Source organism: Alligator sinensis, unplaced genomic scaffold (assembly GCF_000455745.1).
Source record: "Alligator sinensis unplaced genomic scaffold, ASM45574v1 scaffold683_1, whole genome shotgun sequence".
Classification (NCBI taxonomy): Eukaryota; Metazoa; Chordata; order Crocodylia; family Alligatoridae; genus Alligator; species Alligator sinensis.
In genome coordinates this window covers 201,002-213,567 of record NW_005843242.1, presented here as the reverse complement: position 1 = coordinate 213,567, position 12,566 = coordinate 201,002, and the positions used below count along the sequence as shown (strand labels likewise).

General features: G+C 64.1%; 1 protein-coding gene across 1 annotated transcript in view; it reads right to left on the bottom strand.

Annotated features, from left to right (window-relative positions):
* Window positions 1-12,540, bottom strand: part of DNMBP (dynamin binding protein) — a 31,787-nt gene extending 19,247 nt beyond the window's left edge. The window contains 3 exon segments of the mRNA XM_025194556.1: window positions 4,859-6,655; window positions 7,412-7,534; window positions 11,062-12,540. Of these exon segments, the coding sequence (XP_025050341.1) occupies window positions 4,859-6,655; window positions 7,412-7,534; window positions 11,062-11,206 (2,065 nt within the window). The 5' untranslated portion in view covers window positions 11,207-12,540.
* Between the last annotated feature and the right edge of the window lie 26 nt (window positions 12,541-12,566).

The window sequence follows — 12,566 nt, the reverse complement described above, 5'->3', positions numbered from 1 at the left end:
CGAGGAGGAGGAGGGTGCTGGAGCTGCCATCTCCAGGAGATGGCCGTGGCCCTGCTCTCTCCCAGCTGCCCCCAGGGACAGTCCCAGCGTCCGCGCCAAGCGAGGTTACACAAACGGCATCTGACCTCCCCGAGTTTCCCAACAGACGCAGTGTCCTCCCCTTCCCCCTGCCGCAAGCTGGGGTACCGTGTTGCTCCATTCTGGCCTAACCAGCAGCTGTGGCCCCCAAGGAGCAGGCCATGTGCCAGTAGCAAAGGAAACAGCACCCCTGTGCCAGTGGCCACAGCAGCTGGCACCCCACGCGGAGGCAGCACAGTACCCCAGCCATGTTACCAAGTCTGATAACCGCAGCATGTGCTGGGAAAGACGGCACAGGGTCTAGGCTCTGACCCACCAGGAAACGGATCAGTGGTGCCTGGGCTGTGCCCAGGGCTGGGGTCCCGGGCACCTGGTCTGAACCTGCCATCCCTGTACCCTGTACAGAGTAAGACTCTGCAGCACCGGGCTGCTCCAAGGCTGCTGCCCACCGCCCCCGCGGCACAAAGCATCTCCCCTGCTCCGGGCAGGGCTCCTTGCAGCCCCGTCTCCCTTGCATGTGGCCCTACACCTGTTCCCATGACCCTGCGCGTACCTGGTGGCTCCTCCCTCGCCGGTCCGTAGCCGGTGTGCCGCAAGGCGCTTGGTGCCGTCCGCCGGTAGCAGCTGTTCCGCTGCCAGGTGTCCGCACCCCGCGTGCTCCCGGCTGCATCCTCGTCCTCCCAGACATGGCTCCAGTCTGAGCATCCTGTCCGTGCCCGCCCAGCCCCCAGGCGCTCTGGGATCACTCTCTGCGGTTCCCCAAAGCCACTGTACTCTGTGTCGCAGGTCCTGGCCGCCTCGTGGCAGGGGCTCGGGCTGGGGCCGGGGTCCGGGCCCATGTCGTCGCTCCCCAAAAACCAGGTGTGGGACACATCAGGGGCTTCGCCAACTCCTGCCAGACTCCTGGGATTTGCAGCACGGCTGCGGGGCTCCCTGCCGCACTCGCCACCCTCCTCTGAGGCCCTGAAGTCCACATGCCAGCTCTCCCCACTCCTGTCATCTCTGTAGGCTGCGTTCCCCCCACAGCCCCTGTCTGCTCTCCCGCAGTCCCTGTACCGACTATCTCCCTCGCTAGCCCCGTGCCAGGCTTCATCCTCTGCACTACGCCTTTCCGCTCCCTGCGTGCCCCCGTCTGCTCTCCTGCAGTCCATGCCCCGACCGCCGTCCCACCTGCAATCGCCAGGCTCCCCAGCCAGTCTCCTCCAGGCCCTGCAGCGAGGGCCTCTCTCCCTGTGACCTTCACACCTCTGCAGGGACCCACGGTCCCTGTAGCCAGGATCTCCCTTCCAATGCTCTTCACAGCCCTGCTCCCCTCTCCTCCACTCCATATCTCGAGTGTCTTCCCCACAACAATCCTCATAGCCCCCACCTACCCTCCCGCGGTCCCTACAGCGAGCACCTTCCCTTCTATAATCCTCGCAACCCCTATCGACTCTCCTGCGGTCCCTGTACCGGGTATCCTCCCTCCCACACTCCCCGTTGACCTTCCTCTGCTCCATACAGCCAGTCTCTCTCTCCCGATAATCCTCACAGTCCCTCTCTGCCTTCCTGTGGTCCCGGTATCCTGTATCGTCCTTCCAATAACCCGCATAGTCCCCCTCTTCTCCCTTGCTGTCCCTGTACCGGGTTTCTCTGCTGCTGTAATCCCCGCGGTCCCTATCCCTGCTGTACGGCCTTGTCACCTTCCAGGGCTCCCCGCAGCCCCCATTCACTCTCTTCTGCTCCCTATAGCGAGTCCCTCTCTCGGCATCCTCGTAGTCCGTATCCGCCCTCCTGCGGTCCGTACACCACAGCTCTGCCCTCCGATAATCCTCATGGTCTGGGTGATGGCTGTCCCCTTTGCCGTAATGCCCGCAGTCTCTGCCCAGGGGCCCGCCATCCTCAGGCCGCCAGTCTGCTCTGGACACGTCGCTCCAGCCGCAGTCCCTGTACAACCTGCCCACAGCCGTAGCGTCCCGTCCCTGCAGGGCGGTGTAGTCCTCGTACTCCCAGCTGAGGAGCCGCGGCCCCCGGTTTTGCGCCCGCGGCACGGTGCACATGGCCCTCCGGGCAGCACCAGCCCTGGGGCCTGGTGGGTCTCAGAGCCTGGCGCGGCCTGCAGCCCCTGCTCCAAACGCACCCCAGTAGCACAGGCGCTCCTTCCTGAAACTCGCTGGCAGAGTCCAACCTTCGTACCCAATCACAGCTAGTCCCAGCCTCTCCCACCCCAGCCAGAGGTAATTAGTAACCGCCTGGGACAGGCGGGACTGCACTGCCCAAACCGGCTGCGCGGCTTTCAATGCAGCAGGTGCAGCCAAGACCTCTCCATGGAGCCAGGCTAGGCTAGGCAGGCAGCCCCGAGGCAGGGAAACAGCCAAGCGGGGGCCGGAGGAGGCTGCGCCCAAGCCCGGCGCACACCCCGGACAGCACACACCAGGAGCGGGGCCATGGGAAAGGGCACCCGGTCCTGCAAGGCCAAGGGCGTGCTGTCCCAACCCCCAGCCCCACCTCTCCCTGGGAACAAGGGAGCCGCCTCTCTCCCCGCAGAGCTGTCCCGGGGCGCTCTCCCCAGCAGGCTCATATGCACATCAGAGCTGCGCTGTGCTGGGTCAGAGCCAAGCCCCTCGTGCCCAGGCTCCTGTGTCGCACGGGCAGAGTGGCGGCTGGAAGGGAGAGTGACTGGGCCTGACCAGGGTTTTCCCCTGCTCCTCTTCCCCCTCTGAGCCTCCAGCATTGAAGGTCCAGGCAAGTCTGATGCAGAGGCCATGCCCCTCACTCCCTGCCCCTTTCCTCCAAGCATGTGTCCAGTCCCATGCGACCCTGGCTCAACTCTCAGCTCCCAGCACATCTGGGGCGATGCACTCCACCCTTTAACTCCCACTGAGTGGAAGAGAACATCCTGGTATTGGTTTTAAACTGACCATCTCCTAGTTTCATGCTGCGACTCCCATTCGTGTCTGGAGAGAGTCAGTAATAAATCCCTTTGACTTTCTCTCTGCCGTTCTCTTTGTCCCAGTCCAGGCACAGCCCCTGCCCTGCTCCAGGGCTCCCAGCTGAGCCCTCCCTCCTGCACTAGCTCCCCTGCAATGCTATGAGACCCCCGTGCGAGAGGGCAAAGCCTTGCGCAGCTCAGAGGGCTCTGCCCTGCTCCCTCAGCATGCCTCCCAGCCCGTGCTGCATGCCTGATGCCACCTCCTGCACCCTGGGCCTCCAGTGCCGGCTGGTCCGTGAGGTGCCCTGACCCTCACCGGCCAACACCACATAGCTGGCGACTGCCCCTGCCATCTGCCTGGACTCCACTGACCACCGTGCGGGGCTATACCAGTGCCATCCCTGCAGCCCTGATGCAGGGACAGACCAGTGGCTCCGGACTGACCCAGCCGGAGGAGGGGGCTGGGAAGAGCAGAGCCCAATGGGGTCACCAGCTGGTGGGCACCTGGGGCGGCTCTGTCCTCCCTGCTCCTAGAGAAGGACCTGCCTGGCTCGGTCCCAGGCCTGCTGCAGGCGTACGCACTCCCTCCCGCTGCACAACTTTCCTTTCCCCCTAGCTACTTTAACAGCAGGTCGTGGAGCCCTCGCCCTGATGTGCTCCTGAGCGCCCTGCCACACGCTCACATTCAAGCTGGCCAGAAACCAGTCCAGAGCTGTTCCATGTGTCCAAGCTCTCGCTCTGTAGCTGCTTGGCTCATTTTATAGCTGGCGAGTCCTTTATGGGGCGATAATTACTCTGTACATGTGGCTGGTCTAAATGCATTGGGCAACTGACCAGTTAATTATGTAATGTGTATCCGGGACCTCCAACTCATAGCGTGGCCCAGCTGGCAGGGCCCTCTGAGGATCAGAGCTAGTGCCATGCTCCAGGGAGTTTGGCCCCATCACAGATGGGGGTTTGTCTGACCTATTAAATGGAGCAAACAAGCCTCATGCAGGCTCCCAAACCCAGCAAGAGCCCCGACCTGCCCCAGGTAGAGCAGGGGCCCAGAGCCCTGCTGCAACTGCCAGGACAGGAAGGAGCTTGTTAAATGCAGCAGAGAAACCCCAGGCAGGGGCTGCACCCCCAAGTCTGTGCCTGTCTGAACACGAGAGAAAATTCCTTCCTGTGGCGATGAGCCAGACCCTGAGTGGAGGGGCAAGGTCCTCTAGCCTGAGTCTGAGTCCAACCATCCAACACCTGCCCCCATGCCGGCAAAGGGTGAGATGGGCAGTGGAGCCAAAGAGGCATCAGGGGATCCCAGCCTCCCAGAGACACGGGGCTGGCAGGGACCTGCAAGGTCACACTGAGTCCAACCCCTGCCTGAGGCAGGATCAGCCCTGTCCAAACCAGCCCAGACAAGCCCACCATCAAAACTCTCCATAAAACTACTGTCAACCCTGACACCCAGGAATCACCCCCGCCCCTGCCCCCGGGGAAAGTAAGGAGCTGTTTCTGCCAACATCCTGCTGCTGTAACCGGGGCTAATAGACACTCAAGAGCCCAGATAGAGGGTGGGGGAGACAGAAGGGCTCCAGGAAGTGGCTGGGAGAGCAATGGGAAGCATGAAGCCAGGAATGGCTCTGACCAAGAGTCCAAACAAACTGGAGAAATCAGGATGAAGGGGCCAGGGATTAGCCCTGGCCTGGCCAGGAGGGGCTAGCACACACGCATGCACACACACCCAGCCAGCCCAGCACACAGCAGCCAGCACATGCTTACACAGCCCAGCTAAGGGCTCTGTCCACCCTGCGGCCCTGCAGTGTCCCCTTGTATGTGCATGCATTGCACACATACATGTGTACGCATGCCCCGACGCTGCAGCCTTACCTCTGAGCTCCTGCAACTCAGCGCCAAGGCTCTCCATGCTGGCCTCGCACAGCTCCAGCTGCTCCAGGGTCTCCGTCCTCGCCAGCTCGTCCTGTGGCTCCGCCAACAGCACGTGCAGCTCGGCCCGCATCCTCCTACAGGCCTCCAGCTCTTGCTCCAGCTCCCGGAGCCGGGTCAGCAGCAGAGGGTACTCGCTGGCTGAGTCCCTGGTGCCCTCAGGGAGGCTCTGGGGCTGGGGCTGCGGAGAGGCCGTTCTCCTCCTCTGGCTGCCTGCCGGGGGCCGCGGGGCAGGGCGCAAAGGCCGCACGGAAAAGGAGTGAGGGTCCGGGCTGGGATGCTGGGGCAGGGGAGCAGCTGCCGGGGTGCTGGGGCGGGGCGGGGGTGGGCGCAGACCTCGCCTTGGCCCAGGCAGGCGGCCGCGCACTGGGGAGCCCCGCACGATGTCCTTCTCTGAGCCATAGTCCAGGATGGAGAAATGCCGAGACACTGGCCGGGCCCCAGCGCCTGACAGACTCCGCTCAAACTGGGCCAGCTGCTCGGTCAGCTTGGAGTCCAGGTCAGCGCCCGCCCGGGCCCCAGGCCACGTGTCCAGGCCCCCGTGGGCCCCGCTGATGCTGGAGCAGCGTGGCAGAGCCGCGGCCCTCGGCCTCAGCTCCAGGTCCAGGGGGAGGGTGCCCCCCACTCCCTCGCTGGGCTCTGCCCCTGCCCAGCTGCCCGGGGCAGTGATGTCCTGGCTCCTGCTGCCCTGCAGGGGGGAGCGGGGGGCTCTGGGGGGCACTGGGGGGCCATCCCCATCCTCCTTGAGCTGGGAACAGGGGGTCTCATTGGGCTCAAAGCAACACAGGCGGCTCTCTGGGGAGTGGGGCAGGACACCGTTGACAGTCTTTGCATCGTTCAAGGGGGACTGTGGCTCGGAGCCAGGGCTGGGGCCTCTCTGTGCAGGTGCCTCACATGGTCCCAGCTCGGCCTCAGCCGTGCCCGCAGCTGCCCGGGGCTCTGGTGCACTCGGCTGCCCCTCGGGGGGCTGTGCCAGGCCACCCGGCTCTGCCCCCAGCTGCGGGAGGGGCCCAGGGCTGGCGCCAGCTGCTGCCGGCTCCGGATAGACAGTCACTCCGCGGCCAGGCCCCGCTGGCGGGGCCCCGGGGCTCCCCCTGCTCCCGGGGGGCGTGGAGCCCTCCAGCCGCACAAAGCGGTAGGGGAAGATGCCACGGCGGCCCCGCAGCTCGCCTTCCAGCCAACCGTCCTCCAGCATGCCCACCACCCGGATCCGGTCGCCCACCTCGAAGTCCAGCTCTGCCGGCTCCAGTGCTTGGAACTGGTACAGGGCCACCCCGTAGGTGCCCTCCAACTCATCCTCCACCTCCCCGGGTGGCGTGCCTGCCACACCGTTGGCCTCCGTGGGCTCCAGCTCCTCCTCCATGGGCTCCAGTTCCTCCGAGTCCCTGGGCACTCTCAGGGGGCCAAGCACCTCCACGAAGGCTTCAGGGAAGATGCCACGGCGCCCGCCCAGCTCTCCCTCAAACCAGCCTGGCTCAGGCACCCCCACGATGCTGATCACATCGCCCTCCCGGAAGTCGAGCTCCTCCTCCAGCTGGGCAGACAGGTTCATCAGTGCCCGCGCCTGGCCCAGCGAGTGCGTGGGCACCTCTGGGGCTGTGCCCAGGGACAGCCGGCGGCTCCGGGAAGAGAGGCAGAGCTCCCGCACACATGAGGAGGGGAAGAAGCCCCTGGAGCCCCAGGTGCTCTGGCCCTGCAGCCAGCTGGAGGCCAGGGGGCCGCCCAGGATCACCAGGTCTCCTGTGGAAGCAAGAAGCAAGGAGTCAGAGGCTGGCCCAGGTCTGTCTCCCCACTTGCAGCCCCTTGTCCCCTCCGTCCGCAGCCAAGCAGAGGTGCCAGCCCCCAGGCAGGGACACAAGCAAGGAGCACGGTCTCAGGGTGTGCTGGCGCAGCCGTGGTCTCTGGGGCCCAGGTGCGAGGGCACCAGCAGAGCCCAGAGTCCTGCCTGCAAGGGGGCTCCCAGCTAGGCAGGCAGCGATGCTGGGAGCACCCACAGTGCTAGTGCCATGGAGAGGGGAGGGCACAGGAGCACCCAGGACAGGGAGCAGACCCAGTGACCTCCCCAGTGAATGGATAGCCACCAGCACATGGCTCGCAGACCTGAGCTGACAGGGACCTCGGGGCTGTCTGGCCCAGCCCCTGCACCCTGGCAGGATGCTGCTCCGAAAGCACCCCCAGCCCAGGTTTATGCAGCTTCCTCTTGGAGCCTCCTGGGGGAGGATGCAGCCCCTGCCTGTACAGACCATGCCCCTGCCTCCTGCTCTCACAGGAAGGGTGTCCTCCAGCAGCGCGGAGCATGGCAGGACTCACGGCGGAGCTGCTGGAGTCAGCAACATGCAGGGCCCAACAGCCGAGCCATGATCCTGCCCTCAGGCTCAGGCCCCTCAGCAAACACCCACCCCAGCTCCGAGGCAAGCGATCGGGGTGCATTGGGCTTTCCCCAAGCACAGGAGGGCCAGGTGGGGAGGGGAGAGACCCAGCAGGGGCAGCGAGTACCTCTCTGCAGGGACAGGCTCCCCGGCTCCTGGGACGTGAATTCACTGGTGCAGACAAACAGCTTCTCTCCCTGTTTCAGGCTGGGGATGTCCAGGGTCTCCACAAAGCTGCTGGGAAACTGCCCTGGAAGGAAAGGTGGGTGTCAGCATGCGGCCACCCCGGCAGTGGGGACCAGGCGCCACCTCCATCACTACCATCCCCAGAAGCGGTCTGCCTGGGGTCACCTCCCCTGGGCTCCCCCTCCCTGCTCCGGGACCCCGCAAGCCCCAGCCTCAGCAGGGTAAGCGCAGATCTGAGACCAGAGTCAGGGGCTCCAGGATTTCTTAAACCTTTGTCCTCTTTGAGGTGTTTTTGAACATAAGAAAAACGAGGCATAAGGTTGAAAACATCCAAAACAGCCTCTGACCCCTCCAGGGGAGCAGAGGGCTGAGGGGCACAGCCAGGGCAGGAAGGAGCTGGTTAAAATGCACCCGAGAGCCCAGGTGGAGGCCATGGCCCGCTTCAGAGGCAGCTGAAAGACACCCTCCCCCCGACCTCCTCTAGGCCAGTCTGGGGAAGACCAGGTTTCTGTGCCAGTCAGTCTAACCCTAAGCAGAGGTGCCAGACCTGCTAGCCAGGACCCTGCAGGGTTGGTGCCCACAGGAGCATGGCATATCCCAGTCCCCACCCCCAACCTGGGCTGCAGCAGCACCAGCGCCTCTGAGGAAAGGGAAAAAACCCCGACAGCAATCAGGAAGGGAAAAAATTCCTTCCTGGCCCCATGTGGTAACCAGCAGAGCCCAGGAAAGCCGGACACCGTCCACTGCGCTGCAGCGTGGGGACAGCCAGGAACTCCACACAGCCCGCATCTACCCGCACGGCCAGAGCTGCCCTGTCTTATCCCCTTCCTCCACGACCTCGTCCCTGCTCTTTAGTCCTGTTTCATAACCAGGATGAGTGTGGGGCTCTGCTTCCCCCTCCAATTTTCCGCTTTCCAGGCTGCAGAGCTCTTGGATCTGAGGGACGCGCGCCGGGACGGGGTCTCTGGCTTCCAACTGCTGCGCTTCACAGCACGCTCCAGGCACTGGTCACCTCCTAGATCCTGCCCCTAGATCATCCCTGACCAACGCTTGTCCAGGCTCCTCCCGAACGCCTCCAGTGGAGCTCCCCCCGCTTCCACCGCCTCACGGCTTCGACAGGAAGGAAGAGTTTCCTGCTCTCCAATCTAAACCCGCTTTGCTGCAACTTCAAGCCATGGGTCCTTCCTGTCAGCAACAAAGGAGAAAGGTGTCCTAGCTCCTCTGTGTGGAGCCCTTCCGACGGGTACAGGTGGCTCTCACACCCCCCTCCATCACCCTTCCTGCAAGCTGAATGTGGCCAGCTCCCTCCCCTTCTCATTCAGCTGCCTTTCCAGCCCTTGATCGTGTTTGTTACCCACCTCTGGGCCCTATCTAACTTCTCCGTGTCCTCCTCAAAATGCAGTCCCAGAACTGCACGGCATAGGCTAGACAAGGCCTAGCTGGCGCCAAGTACAGCGGCACTATCACCTCCCACATCTTCCTGAACAGGCCTGCTGATGCAGCCCAAAAAGCGCATCTGCCCTTTTGCTGCTATGCCACACTGGTGTCTCGGGCTGAGCCTGCAATCCACAGCCATGCTATGACCCTTCCCCTCAGTCTTGTGCTGAGTCTGCGATCCACAGACACGCCAGAGAGTGCTGCCACCCAGCCACTCTCTCCCGCTCTGTACCTGTGCATTTGGCCATTCTTCCTTGGGTGCAGCACTCTGCACCAAACCCCCGTCGGCTCCAGCCCAGCTCTGCAGCCTACTATGATCCTTCGGAACCACGCTCCCATCCTCCGAGGGGCTTGCAATGCTTCCCAGCTTTGTGTTGTCTGCAGATGCCCAAGAAGATTTCTATGCCAGCCTCCATATGTTGAACAGCACCGGGCCCAAGACCCCGCTCGAAATCTCCAGCCACTCCAACACGGATCCATGTATAGTCAATCACCCCTTGCTTGCAGTGATTGAGGCAGTGGTCTGTCCATCTAGCAGGAAGGTCCTTTGTGACCTTGGCAAAGGCTGTTCACCATTATGCCTCTTCCACCACCGAGGAACAGGAGCCTGGCTGTGCCCTGCAGAGAGCTGCGAGGCCGGACGGATCCGTTCCCGAGCAGCGCCCAGTGCACGGTGCCTCTTCCTTTCCGCTCCACGCACCCTTCACTCAGACAAGGGCTGCACGTGGCGAGAGGGGAATGCCGCGTGGCTTTGATCCAGGCGGCTTTGAGTCAGGGTCACTCAGAGTCACCCGACAGACCCCATCATCCACTTCCCTGTCTTCCAGCAAGGGGACACGTCCAGCTGCAGCCCCTCGGGCTCCCAGAGCCACCTCTCCTGGGCAGGGCCCATGCCAGCTTCGCAGGGTGGAGAGGCTGCACTGCTGCGCGGGTGCACGTGCACACCCAGCGCCCTCTGCTGGCCTGCGTGGTGCAGGGAGGGCACGGGGGCTCCTCGGGAACAGACGCCAGCGCTAACTGCTGGTATCACGGCTGCAGGGGTCACATCCAGCCCAGCCCGGCCCGGCCCAAGGCAGGGTCAGCCCCACCCAAACTAGCCCAGACAAAACACGACAGTCACCCCGACACAGCCCCAGGCACCACCCCCGCCCCTGCCCCCGGGATACGGGGGGGCCACAACTGCCAACGTCCTGCTGCTGCCAGGGGTCGTGGGCGCTGCAGAGCGCCCAGGCCAAGGCCATGCCCCTGCTGCAGAGGAAGGCAAAACCCCGCAATGAAGACCAGTCTGAGCAGGGGGGGAATCCCTTCCTGCCCCAATGCAGCTGGGGCTGAGCCTGAGCGCGGGGGCAAGACCCTCCAGCCAGGACCCGGCGGGTTGGTGCCACAGGGGCATTGTCTTGGGCGCTGAGGCCTGCCAGGCTGCCAGCAGGGAACACGGCTGTGCCACGGGGACAGCGAGCCCAGGGGCCTAGAGGTTAGTAACTAGGAAGGAAACACCCCCTGCTCAGAGGGGCTGGTCCCCGTCTTGCTGATAGCTCACCCGCCTCAAGCAAGCCCGTGAGGTCAGCAGGTGTGAGAAGGGCCCCAGAGGGCACTGGGCTGGTCCCCGTCCCTTTCTGCCTGGAGAACCCCTGTGCCGGCCCAGGACGCTGGCACACTGACAGCAACAGATGGCCACTTGGGCAGGAGGGAGGGAGGGAGGCAGCGGGGCCTGTCTGGCTTCGGGCTCCGGACAGGATGCACAAGACCTGGGCCCCGCAGAAGGATCTTCCGGCACTTGCTACATGGCCCGGCCACGCACTTCCCCTCTCTGCAAAACAGTCCCCAGCCCTCTCACAGTCACGCCAGGCAGCTCAGAGCGGGACCTCTCTCCCTCATCCTGTGCACTTAAACAGCTCCTACTGCAATGAAGCCCCTGGCTCCCGGCATCTCCCCTACTGAGAAAGACGTGGGGCACCAACATCCACTGCCACTGGGAGACTGGACATACCGTGGGGATGGGACACGGCAACAGGGAATTGGCACCCTCGCCCAGAGCCACGGCCGAGTGACTGAGTGGCCCACGGCCAGGCCAGCAGAGCAGCTGGGCGCGTAGGACACAGGGGCGGAGGCAGGGACAGTGCCCCCCTCCTCACAGCTCCCACTAGCTCTTACCTGTGACCCCCTCCTTCTTGCCGAAGAGCCAGAACTCGTCCACCATGGCCAGCACCTCAACCACATCGCCCACGAACAGGGGCAGCTCCTCAGAGACGCTGGGGCAGAAGTCGAAGACAGCACGGACCACGCAGCCGGTCTCCATGGCTCAGAATCTGCGGGGCAGGGACAGACAGATGCTCAGTCCCTGGGTTGGACACGTCCACAAGCACAGCATTGGCATGCAGAAACCTCAGACCTGCCCAGGCAAACCAGCCCACCCCCATGACCACAGGGCCCCGACCCACCAGGTCGCCTGTCCTGAGCTCACCCACCAGCCCACACTGCAGCAGAACCTGAACTCGGACCGGGAGCAGACATCGGCCCATGCAGCCCTAACCCACCGTGCTTTTCTTGGGCATCAATGTCTGCACCCGAGCCACCGTGGGCAGGAGGAAAGAGGAACTGGAAGTGAATTCCCATCAGGAAGGAAATGAAAGGAGGGGGAGGAAGCCCAGAGCTTCCCTGGCACAGGGCACCGAGCCCGACTGGACAGGCGGCAGCTACCTGGCTCTGCCCCTGCATCTGCATAGGACAGCCCACGGCCCCCACCGCCATGGGAGCCCGGGGGCACCGCGTGGGCAGGGGGTTGTGGGGCCACATCTGCCCAGCAAGAGCCGTGAGCAGGGGTTTTCCCCAGCCGGGAGGCCCATTCTGGCAGGATGCTCCCAGAGACCCACTCCCCCGCCAGCCTCCACAGCTCCGGCCGGCACTGGCTGCTGAGGTCTCTGGGTCACGTGGGAAGACGTGGCTGGGACGGGACTGTGTACAGCACCAAGCACATTGGTCACCACCCCCTTCCCACAGCTGCAGCTGCCGGCCTCCCCAGCAGACCCCTGCCCCTGCACTGGGGCTCAGCAGAGGTGAGCAAAGCCCATCCTTGAGTGCTGGGAGTGGGGCTGAAATGCCGTCCACACCCTAGGTCCCACTCTGGTTGGGCCCACCGGCCTGTCCAGACCAGAGCCCTGACCTGCGACCACCTGTGCTCTTGGCTGGCACCTACCAGGACCTGCACATCATGCCCGTCTCACTCTTGCCATGCTGCCCTCCTCAGACCGGATACCGGGAGCACGCAACAACGCATGAATGGTGCCTCCCGCAGTGCTGCAGGGAGCTGCCGGCCCCCCAGACAGGGCTATTAGCACGGACCTGCCCACGCTCCGCCCCGGGGCAGCTGTGACGATGCAGCACCCACAGCAAGTGACACATATGCCACCACCCCCGCTTTCTCGGGCAGACGCTGCTCCCCATCGCAGTCGATGGCCCCTGATTCAGACCGGGGGATGGGGTGAGTCAGGGCCAGGCCATGCCCATGCCAGAGGCTGCAGCACTCTTACACAGAGGGTGCAGCATGCCGCCCGTGGCCAGTCCCGGCCATGGCAAGGCTGCGTTCTGCTGATGGGGCTGCTTCCTTTATCGAGTGCGAATAGCCCCAGGGAACAATGCAAGGCATGTGCGCAGGCATG